General features: G+C 46.7%; 1 protein-coding gene across 14 annotated transcripts in view; it reads right to left on the bottom strand.

Moving 5' to 3' along the window:
- The window catches only part of AFDN (afadin, adherens junction formation factor), a 1,642,835-nt gene that overhangs the window by 899,008 nt on the left and 718,317 nt on the right, over positions 1-25,510 (bottom strand). For all 14 annotated transcript variants that reach the window (XM_078648844.1, XM_078648846.1, XM_078648851.1 and 11 more), the window contains one exon: positions 585-850. In XM_078648844.1, the coding sequence (XP_078504970.1) occupies positions 585-850 (266 nt within the window). The remainder of the gene's footprint in view (positions 1-584; positions 851-25,510) is intronic.

Raw genomic sequence — 25,510 nt, 5'->3', positions numbered from 1 at the left:
GGGGGAAGTAATCTCCGGTGTAATCTGTAGCTTTCTGACAGAAATGGAAATGTTTTCCTTTGTCGATGAGGTAGTCGGCAGGACCGTCGACCATGTGAGAGTCGTCGACGAAGATATGGACGATGTCGACGCAGCCATCGTCGAAACCGTTGTCACCACAGCCGTCGTCGTTGTAGACGTGGTAGCCGTCATCACCATAGCCGTCGACATCCTCATCAACGTCGTCACCTTCGACGACGACAAAGCCACCACAGGCATCTTAGTCATCGACACCTGCTTACAGAACCATCCTCAAAACAATTTTCACTCAATGATTATTTATGGCTATTACTGATGCTTAACAGATGCGACTGAAAAATATTTGACTTAAGATTTATTTTTGTGGTTTATTTTTGGCTTTTGCAAAGTTCATACCAATTTTTTAATTCTTTGGGTCCTCAAAAGTGAAGTGCCGGACATTATTATGACAATAAAAAAACCTTTTGGGCGCCCCAAACAAAAAATTATCCGAACAAACAATGAATGTTTATGCAACAACTTCATCGATAATAGTGCACAAATTAAAATAAAGAAAGGGCACAAACCTGCACAATCCTGCTCAGGTGGCAGTCAGCTGCCAACTCCAAGCCTTGCTTCTCGGCCCACGCCTCAATATGCCCCAGCTGCTGACGGATGATGGCTCCCCAGTAATGGGAACACAAGCCTGAGTCGGGCTCAGTGACCAACCTGTTGAAAAGCCACATGTTGATAAAGTGGAAGAGCTGAGAGAAGAGTTGGATGGTGAGGGCTGCATTCACTCTACATCGGCGCAGCAAGGACATGGCTCCACTCAGTGTATGTAAGACATCATCTAGAGGAGGAAAAAGCAATAAACTGGTTATAAACACAGACCTCAGCTGTTCAAAACATTTTCACTGTACTTGTTCGCTACAAAGTCACCTGGGTAGTGGAGCATTCATTCACTGACACATTCAGTAGATTTAGATTTTCTCTTTAAGTGGGAATGCTATCTCTTCTATTTAAAAGCACAAAAGCAGTGTATAACAGAAGAAAACTTCAACACGTCTTCTCCTTGATTTTGGAGTCAAACACAAAGGAACACATTTCGAAATGATAATGTGAAATAGACCTTACAAACGCTCATGGAACTTAATTTAATGGCTGGTATTAACACAATAGCAATGTACTGACAGCTACTGGTGAAACAGAAGTAGACAGAAAGCAATAAATATTATGCTTTGCTGCAATACTTGCACAATACAAATGATGTATAATCGGAGGTAAAACCAGTCTTGTTTTACATAAATGATTCAATAAAAAGAAAATCATGCCAAGCGCAGAAAACTGGTAACCTGTATTTCCTGCACAGAACTGTTGTGTTTTTACATTCTGAATCCCAAAACACGTGGTATTAAACAAGAACAACTTTCCTTTTTACACATTAAAGTACCAATTTAAACAACTTTGTTTAACTTCTAAATCGGAAAAAAACCATATAAGCACAATGGCTGAATGCCAACAGCAATATTGAAAGTGTCCAATATATTGGAGCTGCTTTACTCAACTTTGCATCTATAAGCTTCAAAACATCTATAGTACAGATACTGTTATAAATGGGTGAATCATACAAACTGTCAATAAGATCAGAGCCTAGAAAACTAGTGCAATTAAATTAAATTTTTTGCAAAACCAAAACAATGCAGCCATTTGTTTTTTCCCTCCCAGTCGAGTTTTAATATTTACCAAAATATTTTAAAATGTATTAAAGTATGAGGGCTGGTTTTGACGTTGCTCTACACCCCGCTGCCTTCTACGACTGGTGGACCGGGAGCGGTCCTAATCCTCTGGGGATTTTGGTGCTCATTGCAGCATTTCTGTTTCGGTTTCTTACAAGCACTTTAAATGGTACATTTCAATTTGTAAACACAGAACCTACTTGGACCTACAAGAATGACAGACAAGGACGCCTTAAACTCTTAAGGTTTATTTTCAGATTGAAAGTCACAGAATGCAATTAATATAGCCAAAATCAATTCATCAATAAATCGGAGTGCAAAGTTCAATTGAAGTACAGAATCAAATAGTTGAGTAAAGATCAGGTCAGCAAAATACAAGGTACGGAATGAGAGAAAAATCCGGTATTGATTCACCTCCTAAGGTCAGTAATATCGGGATCTAAATCACATACAAAAAGAGCACATTTTTATAAGGTTCTGAAAAATGGATTCCAAATATTCAATACAGTTGCACATGATCCCCCACAAAATAAACCAATCAGAGTTGACTAAAGCCAAACAGTTGCAAGTAAATAAATTTTGAAAATCTCTCATAATTCAACAATATGGAGCTTCTCACGTACGCCACATGTACTAAAAATATTGCTACAGTTTCTGAGTTTCAACTAAGTAGGGTAGGTAAGACCTGGGCAAATACAGTTCTACTGAAAACAGCTTGTCAAGGTTGTTGTCTTTGCCTGTGAAACACATTAAATGAAAATACAAGTTCATCCACTTGTTGCAGAACATTGGCAGCAAACGTAACAAACAAAATGGAGTATGAGGCCAACAATTGTAAAGTTATCTAGAGTCTGGGTTTTATTAGTGCAATGCATTAGTTTAAAAAATAAATAAATACAAAAATTCAGATCTAACAATTTTGTTACGTAATTATTACAAAAGAATGCAGCATACTCAAAGACGGAGGAAATAAACTCATGAGCAGTCATCACTTTAGGTATTTTTCTATAGCCATTGTATGTATACATGTATCAAAAGTAGTTCAACATTAAAAGGAAAACTATAATACGTGATTAGAAAAGTGCTATCATCACAGTGAATAAAGATGCAGAACAGTGCTAACAAATGTTTTTGTAATGTATACCACATGAAGCATAGAAAGAACACTTCAGTGGTGCAGATTTACCTGGGTGCTCTTTCAAAACCTTCCTTTGGCATCATCTGGCTTGCTTTTTACCCCAAGACCATCTCATGTTGTTTTAAACACTACCTAGGGGACCCAGAATAAATTAGACTAGGATGTGAGTGGATACCATTAAGGTAGTTTGAATTGCACTTTTAATTGTGCATCCCTTAATATACATTGTGACTGACAGAAAATAATATATTGCTCCACCCCTGTTGATGGTGACACAGGGTGTGTAGTAGAAGCCCTATGAGGAAGCATACCACTAAAATTGGGTGAGGGCATTTTTATTCCATATTAAGGGATCCCAGAGAAGGTAATAATCTCTTAACTATACCTCTTCAACCTCTAGGTGTTTGGGAGAACTACGAAGAGCCTGATAAGCAGTGGCCAATAATACCACCAGGCACCAAAATCTCACAAATCTGAACTTTCTTCCAGTGTACGAGTTGATATCAAAACCATGTTATCTATTGAGTTCATAAATCTGACTAAATGATTGCTATGCAATGTATTGGTCTGGGATTGCGACTGTAAGGTTAATTTGAACTGCTCCTGCAGTACCTTCTAACAACCAAAATATGAGAATTATTTACAGTTACACATAGTGCACCTGCACTACAAGAATATGAAGGTACAGAATTCCATAAACAAAAATAACCTTGAGCAAAGTAGTTACATTAAATGATCCAGATGATACCAATAACTGGGTAAACAATGCTGCAAAACATACACATTAGGGTGGAGAAGAAATTGGATAGAGGCAGAAAAAAAGTGTATTTTTAGAAGGTTGCTGAATGTGAGAAAGGTTGATTTGGTTCTAATTTAATGGTGGAAAGAAGATTCCAAGAAGAGATTACTGCACGAGAGAAGTACAGAGAAGTAGAGTTTCCATACATGAGGATTGAAATGAGGAATTTCGAACTGAGATTCAATGTCTAAAACCTTTTAGGCGGCACAAGATGTGAGGAGCTTCATCAAATAAGTGGGTCTCTTCAGATGTAAGGCTTTAAATGAGGAGCATGCTTTGGCTTATTCTTTCATGAATAAATTGAGTAGTTTAAATCTCATAGAACCAGAGAAACAGTCTATTTGTTTTGATTCAGTGATATATACAACTAGAGTGTAGTACTACATTGAGCGCAGAGAAGCTTGCCCGCCAAGACAACATTTCAAGTGTTGAACCTAGAGATACTGAGGCTTGAAACTGCCATTTCAGGTGGTCCAGGAAATTAGACACCATTCTGAGTGAGCGAAGAAAATAAGGAAACATTTTACAGACTAGGTAACCTAACTATGCAAGATATAAAGGGTATATATAGACCAGAGGCCTTCAAACTTGGGGGCAGGCACTCCTGGGAGGGCTAGAGTCTATCTCAAGGTGAGCACCAGGCACTGGCCAAGAAAAGAATTACATTCAAAACATTGCTTTCTTTTTAGCAAGAAAAAAACAGACATTGGCCCACTCCATAATAGGCCATCAGTAACCTCTTTTGGCACACAGATCCTGGCTGAGAGTAGGTGTCAGAAGGGAAAGTGGTCCAAATAATGCTCAAAGTCCCTTCCCTAATGTTTCTGATACCAAAATCACCCTTTGACTACTTTTACACTTTAGAAGACCAGGCCATATTATAGTGGCAATTGTGTATTTGATTTCATTTTTAAAAGGGCTAACTGAATATCATTGCAATGTCTGAATTGTAAAATATGTGTGGAGCTGCCAATTTTATACAATAATTGAGAGAAAGGAAAATGCTACTTAGCAGTATGCATCTGTTCTTGGCATGTAGAGCTGCAGAGTTACACACTGTTACATAGCTCGCCATCTAGTGTTGGGCCTGGATGTTTTCACTTGTTTTTGTCCTGAAAAGTTCTTTGGAAGTCACGAGATAGGTGACTCCTCCTTTGGATCACATTGCGCATGGGCATCGGCTCCAACCTCAGATTGTTTTTCGCCAGTAGGGAAATGATGAAGCTTTGTAAGAAAAAGGAAGGATGTCCATGTAAGCTGTATCTAATTAAGATAATACTGGAACAGATAAAGTTAGCCGGGGGAGGCAGGTGGGCGTGTGTAACTCTGTAGCTCTACATGCCAAGAACAGATGCATACTGGTAAGTAGAATTTTCCGTTCAAGGCATATGAGCTGCAGATAACACTGTTGCACAGATTATACAGCAGTAACCTCTTAGCGGCGGCGACCACCAGTATCTGTTGCAGTAGTTTGAAGTAGTGCTTTGAGTACAGCCTGGCACACAGTAGCTTGTTGTTTAGTTTGCACATCTACACAATAGTGTTCTGTGAATGTGTGCGGTGTAGACCATGTAGCTGCTTTGCAGATGTCATCTAAGGGAATGTTCCCTAAAAATGCCATTGAAGCCCCTATCTTCCTTGTTGAGTGGGCTTTAGGAGGAACAGATAACGTACGTTTAGCTTTGTGGTAGCAAATTTGTATACATTTGACAATCCACCTAGCTAACCCAGATTTCGATATAGGGTTGTCCTTGTGTGGTGGTGAGAAAGACACGAAAAGTTTGGTCTTACGAACGGGTTGTATTCTCTCAATGTAGTATAGCAATGCTCTTTTGACATCTAAGGTATGAAGAGCTCATTCTGCGACCGTTTGTGGCTGCGAGAAAAAATGGGCAGTTCCAAAGATTGATTGAGGTGGAAGGAAGAAATTACTTTAGGAAGGAATTTAGGATTAGTACGGAGAACAACCTTAATATGATGCATTTGCAGGAAAGGTTCTGAATGGTTAGTGCTTGTAATTCACTAACTCTCAATAGAGAAGTAATAGCTACTAGGAACGCAAACTTCCATAGTAAGAATTGTAGTTCACATTTATATAAAGGTTCAAAGGGAGTTCCCATTAGCCGTGTGAGAACAATGTTTAAATTCCACACCGGTGAAGGTGGTACTCTGGGAGGAATTATTCTTTTAAGGCCTTCCATAAAGGCTTTTATAACAGGTACTCTGAAAAGTGATAAATTATGTCTATTTTGTAGATATGCTGCTATGGCAGCAAGATGCAGTCTAATAGACATGTAGGCTAAGTTACATCTTTGGAGGTGTAGTAAGTAGCCTATGATGTGTTGAATAGACACATCTAGGGGATTGATGTTGTTGTAGTGACAATATATTACAAAACGTTTCCACTTGGCTGCATAGCATGCTCTAGTGGTTGGACGTTTAGCTTCTTTAATGACGTTCATGCAGTCAGGAGGAAGGTTAAGGTAACCAAGTTCTAGGACCTCAAGAGCCGGATCGCAAGGTTGAGCTGAGCTGGGTCCGGGTGTCTAGTCTCTCCATGGTTCTGGGTTAAGAGGCGTGGAGATAGGTATAGCTTTTGGTGCGGTACTACGGAAAGTTGAAGCAATGTGGTGTACCACGGTTGTCTGGCCCACGTTGGAGCAACTAGAATAAGGGTTAGGGAATGTTGCTGTAATTTGCACACTATTAGTGGTATGAGTGAGAGAGGCGGAAAAGCGTACGCAAATCTGCCTCACCAGTTCATGCATATCGCATTGCCTTTTGACAGTGGGTTTGGATATCTGGCGGCGAAGCTTGGGCATTTGGCGTTTCGGTGGGTGGCAAAGAGGTCTATCTGAGGTTGTCCCCACAACTGAAAGAATGGTTGAAGAACTTGCGGATGAAGTTCCCACTCGTGGATCTGTTGTGTCTGACGGCTCAACAGATCTGCCATGGTGTTTTGTACCCCTGGAACATGTTGGGCTAAGAGGAATATGTTCTGAGGTATAGCCCACTGCCATATGTTCTGTGCTAGCTGGTAGAGTTGCAGGGAGTGTGTTCCGCCCTGTTTCTGTATGTAATACATGGCTATCATGTTGTCCGTGTGGACTAACACAGCCTTGTTTGTAATTTGCTTTTGCAAAGCTTTTAATGCTAGGAATATGGCTAGTAACTCTAGATGATTGATATGGAGTAATTTTGTTGTGGTGTCCACATGCCTTGCATGGTGTGTTGCAGTAGATGGGCTCCTCAGCCGGAGAGCGATGCGTCCGCTGTCAAGACTATCTGAGGAACTAGCTCTAGGAACGGTCGCCCTTTGGAAAGGTTTTTGGTGTTCCACCACTGCAAAGAACAATGAGTCCGACCGTCCACCAACACTAGATCTGTTAATTGACCATGAACCTTGTTTCATTGGCGTGCTAAGCACTCTTGGAGAGGACGCATTTGTAGTCTTGCATGGGGCACTATGAAAATGCAAGAGGCCATCATCCCTATGAGCTGCATGAACACTCGTGCTGGAAGGGAGTGTTGTGGCTGAAACTTTGTAAGAAGAGCTTGCATGCTGGCTATCCTTACTGGAGTGGGATAGGCTAGCGCTGTCAAGGTGTTTATTGTGGCACCGAGGTACTGTTGTACTTTGTACGGTTGCAGATGGGACCAGGTGTGGTTTATTGTGAACCCCAAGTTGTGAAGCGGTTGGATAGTGGTATGAGTGTGTTCTACACACTGGTTGTAGGAGCTGGCTTTTATGAGCCAGTCGTCCAGGTATGGGAAGACGTGGATGTGCGGTCTTCTTAAATGTTCTGCCACTACTGCAAGGCACTTGGTGAATACTCTTGGTGCTGTTGTGACTCCGAATGGGAGTACTTTGAATTGATAGTGCTATTACAAATCTGAGATACTTCCTGTGAGCTTTGTGAATGGGAAGTAGTTTTTGTAACAGAAGAGGAAGGACTTGTTGAAGTGTGACCATGTGAAAATGGTCTGACTGTATGTATATGTTTAGAGATCTGAGGTCTAGAATAGGCCTTAGAGAGCCGTCCTTTTTTGGGATAAGAAAGTATAAGAGTAAACTCCCTTGTTTTGTTGGTGCAGAGGAACTGGTTCTATTGCAGTTTTTTTCCTGTAGGGATATTACTTCTTGCTTTAGCAGTAATAGATGCTCTTGTGACATTGGACGTTGTTTGGGTGGAATGTTTGGGGGGACAGATGTTCGTTCTAGACAGTAACCGGATTCGATAATTTGTTGCACCCACCTGTCTGATGTGATGTTGGTCCAGACAGGAAGGAATTGTTGTAGTCTTCCCCCTACAGGAGTGGAATGGTGAGGGGGAAGTGGAGGAAAGTCATTGGGCAGGGGTGGAGGCAGAGCAGGAGTTGTTAATTTTGCCTCTGCCTTTGTTATTGTTGCCCCTGTAACCGTCTCTTTGGTAGCCCTTAGTGTAGGTGTATTGGGTAGGGGCTTTGTAAGAAGTAGAGGGGCTATCTGAGGAGTAGCCTCTAGTGATGCTTCTATAGGATAAGCGACGAAAAGAACGTCTGGGAGCTTGCGACTGCAAGGCTCCCATAGATTTAGCTGTGTCCGTATCCTTTTTCATTTTTTCAAGGGATACGTCCACATCAGGTCCAAATAAGTGTTGCTGATCAAAGGGTTGGTTGAGTATGGCACTTTGTACTTCAGGTTTGAAACCTGAAATGCGTAGCCAGGCATGCCTATGCAAAAGGACACTGGTATTTATTTCCCTGGAAGCGGTGTCTGCTGCATCTAGGGCACAACGAATAGAGGTATTGGTGATGGTTCTACCCTCTTGTATAAGTTCATTGGCCCTATTTTTGTACTTGTCGGGAAGGTGCTGCATTATGGATTCTAATTCGTCATAATGTGCCCTGTCGTACCTTGATAATAATGCCTGAGTGTTAGCAATACGCCAAATGTTTGCTGCCTGTAACGCTGTCCGCTTGCCTGATGCGTCTAGGAGTTTAGACTCTTTATCTGGTGGGGGAGCCTCGCTTGATGTTTGGGAATTGGCTCTTTTGGGTGTATTGGAGACTACAAGGGAGTCTAGTGGTGCAGGTCCTTTAATGTAGGCTGGGTCTGTGGGGGCAGCCTTATACTTCTTCTCAATTCGGGTGTTGAGGATTCGAGCCCTAACTGGGTCTTTGAAGACCTCTTGCACATGCTTTATAACCCCTTTAAACATGGGTAAAATTGAGGTGGACCTTTGTGTTGTATCAAAGGTGTCCATAAGGAAGTCTTCGTCTACTGGGTCAGTAAGTAGGTCAACTCCATGATATTGGGCAGCTCAATGGACAAGTTGGTTGAATCCCATAGTGTCCTCTGGTGGGAAAGGCCTGGAGGGGTAAATGTCATCTTGTGGGATGTTAGGGACGTCTGGGGTACTATAATCATCCCAAGGGTCAGTTGAGCCAGGAGGACTAGGATTATCTAGTGGCTCAATATCTGCACCATACCGTGTCATCAGAGGTGTTATCCCCATCGTTATCTTCTAATGGAGTAGGAGATGGTGTAGGGGAGTGGTGTGGCAAGGGAGGAAGAGGAGGAGGAGGAGCAGGAGGAGAAGGTATTCTTAGAGGAGAAGTTGCAAAGTCCTTCTTAGGATGAGGAGCCGGTGCAGGCGTCTCTAATGGGCGTGTTTTAGAACTGAGAGTTAATCGACCAGTTTTGGGATCTTTAACCAGAGTCTTTTGTGTAGGATCTGGATGGAATAGTTCCTCTGAGGGAGGTAGCTCCTTCGGTGGCGTGGTTCTAGGTTCCGTAGGCTGTTTCGGCACCGAATCTGCAGTATCTCTTGGTTTAGAAACCTGTTCTTTGTCTGATGGGACATGTGGTTTTTTCGGCTCCGAAGCTTTTTTCGGCTCCGATGGTCTTTCTGACTCCGAAGCATAGGAGTCGGGTACTTTCGGTGGTAATTTCTTGCTCAGCTCAGAGTGTGGTTTTGGTGACGAGGAGCCGGTGCCAGTCTTCGGGCTGAGTGCTTAGATGTGGAAGCAGCTGGTGTGGAAGTGGAAGATGGCTTCTTTTTCGGTGCCGGTAGGTGTGTGCCGGCACCGGACGTAGGCTGACTTCAGCCCGCGTCGTCTATTAGGCTTCTTAGCCGAGCTCGAAGGTGGGGCATGGGAAGCAGTCTCTCGGTGTTCACCCGGGCCCGAAGACGAGGGTGTGACCGAAGCCTTTTTGGAGGGTGTCGACGTTCGTACTCACGACCCACTGTGCTGGAGTGATGTCCTCGACAACTGAGTCTTCGGCGTCGGAGTCGCTGTCGGCGCCATGTTGTTGCTCCTGCACGTCGACGCCCTCTTCAAAGATGTCGCCCGGGATCGAAGCTGACGAGCGATCCATGGTTCTTTGAGCTCACCGGTCCCGAATCGTCTTCTTGGAGCGGAAGGAGGCACAAGCGGAACAGTCTCTGGCCTTGTGCTCCGGTGAGAGGCAAAGGTTACACACCTCATGTAGATCGGTGTGGGGAAACTTCGACCCACATTGAGGACACTTCTTGAATGGCGTCCTTTCCATGAGCCAGAGAGTAAGGCACAGGTAGGCCGTAAGGCCTTCGCCGATGACTGGAATCGAAGACTTCGAAGTCGTGAAGAGTCGCATCAATGGAAACCGCGATCGAAATAATACCGTCGAACTGGGTGAGGATTGCGCGCCGATGGAAAATCGGTTCCAAACCGGAGTGCAGGAAACACATCCGGACCTGATGGCGGAAAAAAAACAACCTGAGGATGGAGCCGATGACTCCAAGCATGGCACCGGACCACCACATTCCTGCCCTCCGCACAGCCAATGAAATCCTTGGGGATTTCAAAATGTACTTCCCCCCCATCATGCCCATTGTAAACTGTCAGATCGAACAAAATCCTGGCATGCTCGGGTAAGGCAGGCAAGATCCTACTCGCCATATCACAGAGGGCATGAGTGTACAGCCCACAAAAAGGAAAACTGCATTAAGGGACCCCCAGAGCCAGAAGGCGGAGAAGAATACAGTCTATTGGAAAATGCATTAGGGTTTACCTACTGGCAGATGCCGGTACAAGTAGGCATTCGGGTGTCTGATATTTTATCAGGAAGACTGGCTACTTCAGTGCAGCCCTATGGGGAGTAGCAAAATAGGTCAACTCACTGCTGGAACAGGCCACCATCAAGGCATCCAGCAGGGCTTAACTGAAGGGTAGCAATGGTTCAGATGTTACAGGGCCTGGCAGTAAAATGTCTGTGAGCAAATTTGCCTAGGTCTCCATGCAGACAATTGCAACTCTAACACCTCTGTGTCATCACATAATAAACAAGCATTTGCAATGCAATAGGTCTCTCAATTAAGCGAGTTTGAGCTATTGGCATTCTAAACGACAATGCCTTTTTTGTTTTCTTTTGCAATTTAAAAACATAGATAAAAGGCATTGTCATTTACAATGCCAATAGCTTAAACTCTCTTAAATTCGAGAAGAAATGTCACTAGGAAAAAAAACACATTACTGTTTCCACTGCATTTCAGACGCTTTGATGAAGCAGTATTCACATGCAGCTCACGCATTCTTCAAGGTGACTGCAAAACACATCTCGCTCGTCGCCGGAAGAAGAATAGCAGTCACAAGATGAGGCCCCGGACAACATCCACTAAAAAGGAAAAAATAAGGCATGTGCCTCGAAACACTGGCTTGGGCTTTTAAATACAAGTATGAAATGGCTCAAACCGTCGAAACCGGCAGACAATTAAAATAAAGAGCTAAATATAAGGCCGTTTTTATCACTTCAATTAACAACTTTTTCATTCACGGCCTAAATCATTAATTTGGGAGGGAGGCTGTTCAATTATTCAGTTACCTCAATTCAACCCTGTAATTGCTCCTGACAAGGCCCACCCTCATCGCTACGCCTTCCTACCTCAGCCATGCTCTGCACACTAAAGCTGTCCTCAGTCACGTGATCTACCGGGCTCGCCGTCCAAATCACCAGACAAGTAAGGGCAAACACAGCACCGCCTGCACAAACAGACAACGCGGACGGACGGCGTGACAAATGAGGCCAGAGTTTTAGCACTGGTCACACGGCTGATATAAAAATAAAGACAAGCATTTGCAATGCAATCGGTCCGATTGCATTGCAAATGCTTAAGTTTAAAACTGAGCGTGGCACCGCTTGAAGGACACTGCGCTCGTTTTTTTAATTTTTCTAACTTTAACACTGAGCGCGGTGTCCTTGAAGCGGGTGTTGTGCTCAGTGTTAAAATTAACCAACAATAACAGGTCAGAGAGAATATTGGAGGAAGGCAAAAAGTTGAGGGATGACCCTGCCAAGAGGGCCAAGTCCAACAACCGAACTAGGTGTCTTTCAATAGGCGATGCGCTCAGTTTTAAAGCAAAAAAACTGAGCGCAGTGTCCCTGAAGCGGACGCCCACAAAAATATAAATAAAGTGAGAGTAGTGTCCCTAGTGGGCGCCAAGCTCATTAAAGAAATACAAAAAATATACAATTTAGAGGGCGTTGCCACTGTAAAACATGAACAGACGGTCACAGCGCACCTCTGGACAGCGAGCCCCAAGCACCGCGGCTGGCCAGCGAGGGGGCAGCTGAGCATCTGAAAGAAAGTAGTGCTCACTGAGTATACAATGCCGAACGTGTAACGCCGCAAGTAAAACATCCAGTCTCGGTGGGCGGGTCTAAAAGTGGACAGGACGGTAACAAGGAGGGACTAAGAAGCGTCCTTTTTAATCGTGAGGCAGCGTTTAGCATGGAGTATGACACCAGCGAATTAAAAAGATGGGCGGGGCTTCAAGTCCGCCTCTGAAGGCTTCTGAAACCGTATTGATTCAAAGAAGCCCTTGCAGAGCAAGCAGCGCATTCGCATTGCAATGCCAGGTGAGACCTAAAAAGAGCCTTCTTCGGCAGGGGGCTAAATGAAGTTCAACTGAGTCTCAAGATAGGCTTCAAAGCCACTAGCATTTGTGGGTCTAAATATAAACTAGAATCAGTAAGGGGAGAGCAATTTTCCTTTTCTTCATCGTTATTTTCATTATGGGGTACATGACGGATGCCCTGTACAGAATCAGAATCAGTTCCAAAAATAGTCTCCAGAAGTCTCTAATAATAGTATTGAGGCAGGGGAATCGACGGGTAGTCTTCCAGACTAAGGGTTAGGCTTTTGTGATTATATATTGTGACACTGGTTGAGATCAAACCAAACTTGGCTCTGGATCCAAAATTTGAAGAGAATGCTTGAAGAATGATGCTTGTGTGAGTATGCATTTCTAATATAACGGAGCCTAACAATGGGGACACTCAGACTAAGTTACTCAGGTTCCAGGAATGTTTACAATGCCTGCAGGGTTTACAGCTTGTGGCTTTGTGGTTCCTCTTTAAACACTGTGTGCAAACTAGGCGCTAATCTCTATAGCTAAACCTATGATTACAGCAGAGGTAAATTCTAAGCAGTGGTATTTCCCAAACTTAAACAAAACTAAAGTCAGCACAAAAATGATTCACCTTGTAAGACGTCAAATAGATACATATCAGATTCTTATTGTTTTCTCTGACAATGTTCCACCCTTCTCAAAGGAACAGACCCCAATGGAAACAGAAAAACAATTAATAGTGTAGATGTTTGTGGAAAAAAGGTATTTTCATGTAATACCACTCTTGACCTGGGCTTCACAGGCCTGGCAGCACCCTGAACCCACGGTGTGTGCTAGGACATTAGACGAGGCTAGATAAGTTACCAATTAGTTTATTGAATTGATCTTCGAATCACTGGTTTTATTCAACAATTAAATATTTGTTGTTTCCTGTTCATTTTTCTTCATATAAAAACACAAGTAGGTCCCAATGCATTTCGAATCTGGGGATACCAAATCTGCACGACAAAGTAGTCACGAATCACTGAATGTGAGCACCCAATGTTTTTTTCTTTGTATTAAGCGATCTGAACAACAAAACAATGCATAAATATACTTTCTGATTTGCACTATCCACTTAAGGGATATTTTTTTTTGTAGCACTGAAGACATGTACCTATTTCAACATGCATCTGCAAGTTATATATACAAATAGAAACATTACTAGTTTTATATAAAGGTAGTGTTCTTATATAAGGATGATGTCCTAGCGTTTACCTCCTGACTATCAAGAATTATTGACATGAGGATCCGAACCTAGTGGTGGATGCATCTTACACAGTTAGTCTCCGGGACCAAAGTATGGAAGTCCCGCCCAGGAATAATGCAGTAAAAGCTATAACCCGGGACTGCAACTATCATGCCCATGCGGCTAAGGGTGCTGAGAGTATGTTGTCAGCAATTACAGTTGAGCCCTCCATTTATATTCATGCTATTGTATAAGAGCTTGTAATGGGCCGCAAAGGCAGGTGACATCTTGGAGTGTCAGAAAAAAAATTGCACCCTATTCATACAATGACAATCATTCAAAATATAGAGAATCCACAACTAGCATTCTCATTGGGTATGGCAAATATATGGCACAACGGAGAAGCAGACCTATTTACAAAATGATAAGGTGAAGGTCTCTCTATCAAGTAGATCTAGAAAAAGATCAAATGGGGTCATAAGGGCAGATGCCATCTTTGCAAAGTGTCCCTTTTTGCATTGTTACCCCCCCCCCCCAACTCTTTGCCAGATACCTGCTGACAACTTGACTGAGTGTGTGCTGGGATCCTGCTAACCAGGCCCCAGCACCTGTGTTCTTTCCTAAAATTGAACCATTGTACCCACAACGGGCACACCTCCGGGCCACATGTAAGTCCCTTGTAAAAGGTACCCCTGGAACAAAGGGCCTTGTGACCACAGAAGATCTCTGACGGCTGCAGCATGTATTATGCCGCCCTCAGAGACCCCTCACCTTAACACCCCCACCCTGCATTGCAGACTGGTGTTTTGTTTTGGTGCAGACCAAACTGAAGAGTTGACCTGGCACACATCCCTGTGCGCCACCCCCCCCCCCTTCCAATACTGCCTGTGGCATGGGTAACCATCTAGCAGGCTTTATAGCATTAAAGGCAGGATGTACCATACCCAGGTGAGGGCATAGCTGCAAGAGCAATATGCCTCTACAGTGTCGGTGCAGTGAAGCCATTTTGAATGCATGGACTGGAAGTTTGTCAACACAAACGCCACGGCTCCATGGTGGCTTTACTGAAGTCTGATGCCAGTGCTGGATTTCATGAAAAATGCACACAGAGGGTATCTTAGAGATGCCCCCTGAAAAACAACCTACTCTGGTGTGGTTTCTTTTTTTTTTTTTTTTTACTTTTAATAAAGAAAAAGAAATTATACACAAGGCAATAAATTGTACAGTTGGACATGTGCTACAAAGGGGGGGAAAACCGCAGTACAATATAATACAGAAATCATTGATGCAAGGGGGCCAGTGAGGAAACAAGAGCAGTAATCTCATAAGTTACACAAGACATGGAATGTCGGATCAGGGGGAAAGGGAAACTTCTGGAGTCTCAACGAATGGAGGCGTACATATATTTCCACGGTAAGAGTTGCACTGGCTCCAAACTTTATTCCACTTCCTAGGTCTGCCCCTAGCCACATACACCGTCTTCTCTCTAAACATGCACCAGTCCATGTTCTCCTTCCATACCGATACCGTGGGCGGCCGCTGGGAACCCCACAACTGTGCGATGTCTCTCTTAGCAATCATATTCCCAAGGGTCGCCCACTGCTTCTGTGCCACATCATAATCATTCGGCTCCCAGACATTCAACAGGCAGCGCCTGGCCCTTTCCATCACAATATGGACACGATTCCAATACACCACTGCCTCCGGACACTCCCAAATTATATGAATGAAGGTTCCGACCAGTCCACATCCACGCTTACATAACCCATCCAAAGAATAACCCATACGAATCAAGCGAGGGCGAGTGACATATACACGATGTAGGCTTTTGAGCTGCACGAGTCGGAGACGGGCCGGAATCGCGACCTCTTTAGACGAGGATAGCTCAGATTGCCAGTCCTCGTCGTCCAACTCTAAGCCGTCACTGGTCCAAACCTCCCTGAGAGGCACCAACAAATCCGACCGATCATTAATCAATTTTTTGTATATCAAAGAAATAGTGCTGTCGGGCACGTAGCCGTCAAGCACCCGATCTTCGAGCAGGGAAGATTCGGGGATGTTAGTGCCCCCAGGAAAAACCAAACTCAATGCGTGGTGAATCTGTGCATAACGAAATAATTCCCTGTCACTCAACTCATACTCTGTCTTCAAAGCCCCGAAGGTCTTGATTTTGCCCTTGACCCAAAGTTCACTCACCCTACTGATACCAATCATATCCCATTTTTCAAATCCTTTCGTCTTCCAAAGGCATCCCAGTCTTTCAGATGCATACAACGGAGTTGCTCGGGTCAGTCGATCCCTCCATCCCATTGCCGCATTCGCGTCATGCCACACTCGTACCGCAATCTTGGTGGGTCCCGATAGTTCCCTTCCCGCTGCTTTGGAATAAAGCGCCCTATTGTAGTTCCCGCCCGGTAACAAATATTAATTCCATCTCAAATGCAGGGTTAGAGGCCGGCGCGTACGTTCCATGGTTAATCGCTCCCAACTGAGAGGCCCAGTAATATATCGCCTGATATCCGGAAGTGCTATACCCCCGTCATACCAGGGGAGTGTAAGCTTAGGAAGGGCAATACGCGGGCGTCCATCCCAGATCAATTGCCTCTGAAGACTCTCCACCTCTCGAAAGTAACTCGCCGGAATAATGTCAAATGTATTCTGGAGAGCGTATAAAAATCGCGGTAGGGACATCATCTTAAAAAGAGCTGCGCGCCCGAGTGGCGAAAGCGGTAGCTTGCGCCAACCCACAACGTCAAGCTTCAACCTCTGAAGAGGAGGGAGCAGATTACGTTCATAGCGAGCCACTGGATCCAAAGATATAAAAATCCCCAAGTACTTAAATCCGGTTTGCGAGACCTGGACGGGGCACCCGCGCGGCAGGGAGGGGGCACCACCCGAAAGCACATACACACATGACTTGGCCCAATTGATCACTAGGCCAGAATTTCTACCAAACGAGGTGAGCACATCAATCAAAACATTCAACGATTTTCGAGGGGAAGTAAGGTACAACAGAATATCGTCTGCGTAGAGCGATATGCGATCTTCGAAGTCCAGGGTCCATTGAATACCCTTCATCGAAGGCTCCCATCGCAACCAGGCGGGCAGAGGTTCCAGGGCCAGGGCGAAAAGAAGTGGGGACAACGGACAGCCCTGCCGCGTGCCCCTCCCGAGGACAAAGGGTCCAGACACTCGACCATTCACTACCACCTGCGCCAATGGCTCCTCATACAAAAGTTTCACCCAGCCAATGAACCCGGGACCAAAGCCGAATTTCGCAAGAGCGGCCCATAGATATGGCCATTCCAGTGTATCGAAGGCCATCGTAGCGTCCAAGGAAGCCAAAATGGCCGGCTCGCGCAGAAACGCGGCCCTCGCGAGAACACCGTGCAGACGCCTCAGGTTGAGTGCAGTATTGCGGCGTGGGATAAAACCAGACTGATCCGGGTGAATCAAGTCACTAATTACTTTTATCAAGCGGTTTGCCAACAACTTGGCAAGAATCTTTGGTTCGGCGTTTAAAAGCGAAATGGGCCTGTAGGACGCACAGAGATCCCTCGGTTTCCCCTCCTTATGGATCACCACGATGGTAGCGAGACGCTGATCACGAGGGAGGGAACAGATGTCCCGCGACTCTAGAAACATGTCGCGGAGGTACGGCGCCATTTTATCAGGACGCAACTTGTATAGCTCGATGGGGAGACCGTTAGGACCCATGGCTTTGCCCGAACGCACGGAGCGAATAGCAATGGCCACCTCCTCCGCTGAGAGTGCTGCGTCCATTAGGTCCCTGTCCGCTTCAGACAGGCAAGGCAATGCAATGTCACGCAGCAACAGATGAGAGTCTTCCTCAGGTTTATCAGAAACTGGGGAGTATACAGTTTGGAAATGGTCCACGAAACACTCAACGATCTCAGTCGGATCAGTCACACACTCCATCAGCTTTCTCAATCACTGGAACCACACGACTCGCCCTCTCTTTTTTATCTAGCCAGGCAATCAATTTCCCTGCCTTATCTCCCACATCATACAGTCTGCCCTGTTGCTCTCTACTCATGACTTTCACAGCATCCGTAAACAGGGCTTTGTAATCTAGTTGTTTGAGGCTGAGGGTATGAAGCTTATCACGAGTCACTCCCAGTTCCAATTCCCTTTCAAGCTCAGCTATTTCAGTCTCTAAACGGACCACCTCCTCATTTTTAGGTTTCGCCTGGCGTCCGCTGCGCAGCAGCGTTCGCGCAGGCGAAAACTTTTGAGAAGAGTATGTGGCTTGGTCACCGCCTCTCTGTTCCATTGGCTAGCTCCATAAATGGAGGCTAGCCATTGGAACAGAGATCTGTCCGTCATGGTCCGAGGCGATTCATGGGCATTCCGGCGATGTTTTTCTCATCCTGCCCCTTTGTGCACGTCATGCGGCTGTGGGCGGTGTTTTTTTTTTTTTTTTTGTTTAGGTTTGTTTGGGCATTTCTTTTAAGATGGCGCCCGATGGAGAGTGATTTCAGCCCCTGCTGCAACACAAACAAGCGCTCCTCAGCTCGCGGGAGCCGCTAAGCGCTTTTCTTAAACCTATCCCGCCCCCCTCCCGCTGTCCGTTCCCGCCCCCCCTCCCGCTGTCTGTGTGCCTGTTCCGTCCCCCCACCCCCCGCTGTCCGTGTCTCCGGCCGGTGGAAACCTCACACACGTTCTTTCTGTGCCCAGCTATCGTTGGCTCCATACGGCTTTGATTCGAAGTGAGTGCTGCAGGGATGAGGGGGCGCGGTGGCGTCTTGGTGGTGACCCGCGCCTATTTAGCCAGGCTAGGGTTACCTTCGCAGCGGCCCCCATTGTGTATAAGTGCATTGGTGCATATGTACGTGTTTTTTTGTCTCCAGTTGGGTGTGTGGTGCTGGGGGGTGCCTTGTTTATATTTGGCAGCGTGGTGTGCACTTCCTCACCTGCGGCTGCGTTGCTGGCACCCCGGCTTCATCAAACCCCATCAAAAGGGCAGCAAGCCTTCGCCTCGTGCCCCTCACCCCCTGTGGGCACAGGGTCTCTCCTCACCTGGCTCTGCCCGGGTCTGGCTCTCACCTCTCTGGTTACCGCTGCTCCCCTGTGGTCACCACTCCCTCTTGGGGGCCGTCCCGCTGACGCGCTGTACATCGATGTGTGGCAGGCACCTCGCTGTCCCTTCTAGAAAGCAGTCTCTCCCCTTCACGCTGCTTGTCTCTCTCTTGTCAGTCTCATCTGTTTGTCTCCTCTCATGGTTCCCGTAGTCTCATTCACCTTTCTTAGGTGTTCCTTGTCTCTCGTTCTGTACTATAAATTTGTGGAAGTATCTTTACTCACCCGATATCTTACGTTTCCTCTTTCTCAGCCTCGAAGTTTCCGTCGCTCTTTCTCAAACAGTTGCCTGTTTCTTTCTCTGTCTCTTTTCGCTCTCTCTGCCTCTTTACGCCTCTCTTTCTCCATCAGTTTCTCCACTCTGTTTGCACCGGTCCCTGCACTCACCTGTCCGCTCTTTAGACTCTCTGTCCCAGTTAAGCCTCTGAGAGTTTGGGCATCACTTCTCTATGCCTCTGCCTCATACTCTGAGCCCTCCCCTCTCGCTCCTTGTGATCCTCTGCCGGCTGTTTCACTTTTTATTCCCTCCATTATAACATTATTCACCCCCCCTCCATCTGCAACATACTCCCTCCCACGCTGCGATTATTCCTTTTGTTTCCACAATGGAAGTTTTTCAACAGAATATGGATTACCCTGTCCCATGTCCTGTTCGCTTTTCTCTTGGTTCCCAGTCTCCTGTCTCTCCTCGGCCACCGTCCCCACCTGCTTGTTGCTGTATCATTTACTGGCTCCTTTCTCTGTGAACATAAGGCACATGAAAACACACCCAGCAGCGGCAGGTCCGGGTGCTCACCCCTCGCTACCAGGAAGCGTCCTCCTCCCTGGAGACCGGCTGACTGATTTGCAAGTTAAAGCCACCACCAGCCAACACGGGCTGCGAGAGGCAGCGGTTAAAGGGAACGCTTGGTTCAGTATTCCGAGCCCGGGGTGAAAGCAAAGACGTAACAACAATGAACAACCACCTCGAGAACAACAAACGCGCCGCTAGCGCATTAAAGGCAGATTGTGGGACAATTCCGTGAAAGTCTGAGGAGATCTTAGTGTAAGGGCAAAAGCAGACCCAGGACCACAGGGAAGGGCACTATTTATTTAGGCAGGGAGTTAGAGGTACTAGAACACCCTGGAAATGCTTATTTTACAGCAAGATCTGTATATTTCTATCTACACTTCTCTATCTTTCATAGAGTGGGTGACAGTGACTGCAGCTATGGTTCATTGGGAAAACCCAGACTGATGCTATGGTGTTTGCCTGAACCTACACTCTTCAGTTAAGGTTAATTAATTTAAAGTTTCATCATTATTTAAACATATTTGCAGATTAGTTAAAGTGTGGCAACGTTATTTGGGGAGACTGGGATGGACATTTCACACCGGAAGTCTCATACAAATTTGTGTTCACCACTATAGCAAAAAAAGGCCGAATGGAACTACACTAAAATTGCAGGTCCTTATTATTGGGTAAATGTAAATTTGAACAGTCGTTTCCTGAACTTTGCGCTACAAAAAAGCGTGGTTCTGCTTTGTAGAGTTACATTTATCTCTATGTGTGGGTGGCTGTGTGTGTGGGTGGCTCTGTGTGTGGGTGGCTCTGTGTGTGTGTGGGTGGCTCTGTGTGTGGGTGGGTGGCTCTGTGTGTGTGTGTGGCTCTCTGTGTGTGTGCGTGTGGGTGCAAATGCAATAGGTCTCGAATTTGCGAGATATTAAGCTATTGGCATTGTAAATGACAATGCCATTTATTTATCGGTTTTCAAAACCAACACATAAATAAAAAATGTGTCATTTACAATGCCAAAAGCTCTAACTTTTACAAAGGCGAAACCGTTGCATTGTAAATGCTTGTTACTTTTCTTGGCACCAGCGATTAACGATAGTGCCTGTCCACGGATGACTGTCTTAAATGCCTCCCACAGTGATACAGAAGAGGACACGGACCCCTCATTCTCAGCGAAATACTGATCCAGGGACTTGATCAACTCGGCACGGGTTTTGGGATTGCGAAGATACCAGGGATTGATCAGAGCAACCCGACCTTCGTTACCCATACTAGTGTTCATCTGGAGCCACAGTGGGGAGTGATCTGATATGCCCCGGGCCAGGTGTCTAATCTCCCTGATAGAGGAGGCCTGTGCCGACGACATCAAAACATAGTCAAGTCTAGAAAGACTGCCGTGGGCCCCGGAGTGGAAAGTGTATTGTATCTGGTCCGGGTGCATCAGCCTCCAGCAATCTACCAGCCCCAGTGTATCCAAGAACCCACTCAACCAGGACTGCGATCTCTGTGGGGGTAGCGTTCTAGGGTACCGGAAACAACCGAGATGAAATCTCCGCCTATTATCAGAAAGCCCTCTGGAAGCCCCAACACCACACGCCCAAGATCTGCAAAGGTCGAGGTCTGTAGACCGGGCGGGACATATACAGAGATCAGCGAAACGGTCCTTCCCTCCCATCTACCGGTGAGAGCAGCATAGCGCCCCCTATCATCAAGAATTACCTCGTCTATTTCAAGGGGGAGAGAGGTCTTGACTAGGATGCCCACGCCCTTAGAGCCAGAAGTGAACCCAGAGTGCACAGCGAGACGGCATCTTCGCCGATTCATGGCGTGACAAGTATTTCCAATCAAGTGCGTCTCCTGCAACAGCACAACATCAGGGGAGAGGCGTCGCAACAACTGTAGCACTACTCCCCGCTTTATCCTATCCCCCAACCCATTGACATTCCAACACAATAGTTTCAACCCACTACCCCCCATCCCGGAAATGAATGCAAAATCCACCCCATCGCGAACACAGTGACCAGATCCAAGAAGTAAACAATACGTTGCCTTGAGGAAAGATAAAACCCACCCAAACACTCCCCTCCACCCCCCAACTTGAACCCGTTACAACACCCCCCACCCTGCACCCCTGCGTTAGACTCAAAAGCCACCCCAACTTGCAGTGTGCCTGTCGCCCTGACATTAAACTAGTCTACAAAAAGAAACCCGGAGGAGGAAAGAGTCCAACTCCCCCCGCCATCCACGGGTATGCAACTATAAATCAAATTAGTACGAAAGTCATCGAACCCAGCTGTACAGTATGTTAATTGTTCGGAAGTCAGGAACCATATTGTCATTCTTGGTCCAACACGCCACCCTCAGCTCCACCCGAGTGCTCCGTTCGGTCGCTCCGCCTTGGTAATGTATCTAGCCAGTCACTCACTTTCTCGGGACGATCAAAGAAAAACGTCCGGTCCTCATATTCGACAAGAAGCCTAGTTGGAAATAGCTTCGCATATTTTAAGTCCATGTCTCTCAACCTTCGCTTCACCCCCTGGAACCCCATCCTTTGCCTCTGAACGAACTGGGTGAAGTTCGGGTAAAAGCTCACCATTGTGTTTTTGAACTTCACGGGGCCGCCCACCCTCGATGCCTGCAGGATAGCGTCTCTATCTCGGAAGTAAAAAATTCTGGCGATGATCGGCCTTAGAGGGGCGCACGGCTTCGGTTGCCCACCCGGCACTCGTTGCGCACGCTCCACAGCAAAGAATTTGCTCAGTCCCGTGGGGGCCAGATGATTTAGGATGAGGTCCTCCACAAGGAGATCTGCAGTAGGACTGTCCGAGTTTTCAGGGACCCCGAATATACGTACGTTATTGCGTCTGGCCCTATTCTCAAACTCCTCCAGTCGACGAGCCATGAGATCATTGGAGGATCGCAGGTTGCCGACCTCCATCTGCAAGTCGGACACATCGGTCGTGAGGCTGGAGGTCTTCAGATCTAACGGTTTGACCTTCTCATTAGTCTTCGATAAGTCCGCTCTAATCAAAGTGACGTCAATAGCTACAGTGTCGAGTTTAAGGGCGAGAGCCTCATATTGCTGGCCAATGGAGGACTTCATATTGGCAATGGCGCCCATGACATCCTGTAGAGTCAAGTCGATCGGCGTGGCCGGGGTCTTCCTTAGCCTCTTCCAGGGTCCTACTCGTACCTCCGGGGGACCCCTTGGGACGGGTATATCGATCCATGACATTTGTTTGGACAGTTCCCCCCCAAAGAGGCGTCTTGGTTTTCCGCTTCTCGTTGTCGGGCCTGCGGCGCCATATTGGGCAGTGTGCCCCTGAGGGGCCCGTGAGACCTGGTGAAAATGGCAGTTCGCGGTCAACCCGCCAGAGTCTTCAAAAACGGGTGCCAGTGGCAGTAGCGGCAGTGTAGCTCAGCACACAGACACTCGCGATCAGTGACACACGATGGACCTGATGAGTTTGGCTAGACCTCGGGCAATCGGGTCAGTCTGGCGATTGAATGAGGCCAAAGCCACACAAAGCGAAACCGAAAGTTAACTCCAAGGCGATGAGCAGAACCCCTTGGGCTGTTGTTCAACTACGTCCCGGGCGTCTCAGTGACTCGAGCCCCAGGTGTCGCCGTACGGTGGGCCTCGAAAGTTCAAATCGTCGTTGTGACGGTTCCCGAAGTCCAAATCGATTTTTGAAAGCAACTAAGATATCAGCTGAGTTTCATCTCCAATAACCCGTCTTCATAATCAGGATATCGTACAGGATATATGCGGAGGGCGGCGAGGGTCTCAGGAGCCCTGTGCTCACGCGGCCATCTCGGATGCGCGCAAAGCTCCTCCTCTCTGGTGTGGTTTCTGACTGACTCCCAGCCATCTGCCATCACTACACTGGACCCCTGGTTAGAGAGCCCTCGCCTCTGTGCGTCTGAAAACAAAGTACATCCTGGGCAGAAGTGTCATGCCTCCTCCGTCAGGATGGGCAGGCTCCTCGAAGAGGGAGCAACAAAGGCCTGCTGCCTTTGTTAACTGCCCCCAGTCTTTTCCTGCTATCAGCAAGTTGCTCCCACCATTTCTGACCCCCAGTTTGGGCACAAGAACCAGCAGGAAAACCTAGCCAGGAAGGGAGGTGTGCCCACCCTATCCAACCCCACACCTCAGGTGGGGAAGGCGGAGGGAAGGCCACCTCTTAGTCCCCATCTTGGAGGTGGGGGGACCCCTCCAATCAGGAAGAGGCCTAACCCCCCTCCCACTGAACGGTGGCATACTAGAGGGTGTAGACACCCCAGGGAAGGGACCCATTGGTCCCAACCTGCACACCCCTGTAACGCCCCTTAATCTAGTATTTTGGGGCACCCCTGAACCATGCCTCTTCAGATTTGACATGACAAGAGAAAGAATGACCGAAGAGCCGTGCTGCAGAAGAGGAGGACAACTGCTTTGGTCCCATCCCTACCGGCCTGTCTCCTGCTCAGAAACCCCTATGAGCTGAACTCGGCGTGTCCTGCAGCCTCTAAGAACCCCGGAGACCTGCCCTGCCTTACCAAGAAACTCTGATCTCTCATGGACATCGGATTTGCCCAACACCAACCCAGGCCATGACTCCAGATCCAGGCGGATCTGGGAGTCCTCACTACTCTGCACCTGAAGCCCACAGCCCGAGTTTGAGTGGCCCAACACCCCAGCGATCCTGACCTGTGATCCAGCGTTGAACGACCACCACCAACCTTCTCCTGCAGCCTCACCCCCCCCCACCCCCCCAATAACCCCGACCAGAACCAGTGGGAAGAACCAGACACCAAAGGACATCCCTGTGCTCACAGGTCCTGCGTTCTGAGGTGCCCAACTGACTGTGTCCTGGTGTCCTGCAACTCCTCATCCTTATCCTTTGTCGTTGGTTCCCTTAGTCCTTTCTTCTGGTTCCAGCATGCAGTCCTTTTCTGCGACTGACACCCTCCATTGAAAAGCATTGTGCTTGTGACACATCCTGAGCACCCCTGCACATTGTCTTGGTGCCAACCTGTTACCCCCTTTGCCCTTAACTTAGCCCTAGGAGCTTGGCTCCCCAGACCGATTGGCCTGCCCATGAACAGTCCTTAACCGAGGTGCTAACATTGGCACTCTGCCCCGGACTGCCTTAGTGCCGCTTTTGCTGCCGTTTAAGTGGAAACCTCAACCTTTGGGAACGTTGTTCTACCCACCAAAACTTCAAATCTGAAACCGTGTACTTCCCTGAAAGATTAACACTTCGTTTTTCTCCATAGGGCTGAATGATGGGCTTTCTCTGAAAATTCTTCTAAGTGCTGAACTGTCTCGTACTGTGTCAGGAGTGTGTTGGGAAAGTAATCTAAAAAATAATCTGCAAAAGTAATGTGAATGTTCCTACAAATCTAGTATTCACTGTGGTTCTAAAAGTAACGTTTTATGAAAAGTTTCACTTACCTGCTACTAAGTAAATATTGGTTCTAGAACTAAAACAGAAAACTTTCTATGCCCAACAATTGGTCTGGATGGAGTCTTAGAGTGTGTGACATAATTTCTTGCCTGAGTGTGTACAGTAAATGCTTAACACTATCAGGGCTGGCTGTAGCCGGCACCTAGCGTTTCCCCAGTGGACCAGAGGGGTGGGGGGGTGGTTCTATCGCCGTGGGGGCCGGTTTTGCAGCAGTGCTGCAATACGCCCCCTTGTAACAAAAGCGAGAGCGGTGCATCGGTGCATGTCCTCAAAAGAACCTTCCACTTGGCGCTCTCGCATGTTCAGTTGTTCTTGTAAGGGGCGCATTTGAAGTCTGCAATGCGGAACTAATGGTATGCAAGATGAGATCGATCCTAGGAAAAACTTGTATAGAGGAACTGACAGGGATC

Source organism: Lissotriton helveticus, chromosome 6 (assembly GCF_964261635.1).
Source record: "Lissotriton helveticus chromosome 6, aLisHel1.1, whole genome shotgun sequence".
NCBI classification, from domain to species: domain Eukaryota; kingdom Metazoa; phylum Chordata; class Amphibia; order Caudata; family Salamandridae; genus Lissotriton; species Lissotriton helveticus.
Note: the sequence above shows the minus strand (reverse complement) of the source record. Positions and strands in the feature narration are given on the sequence as shown.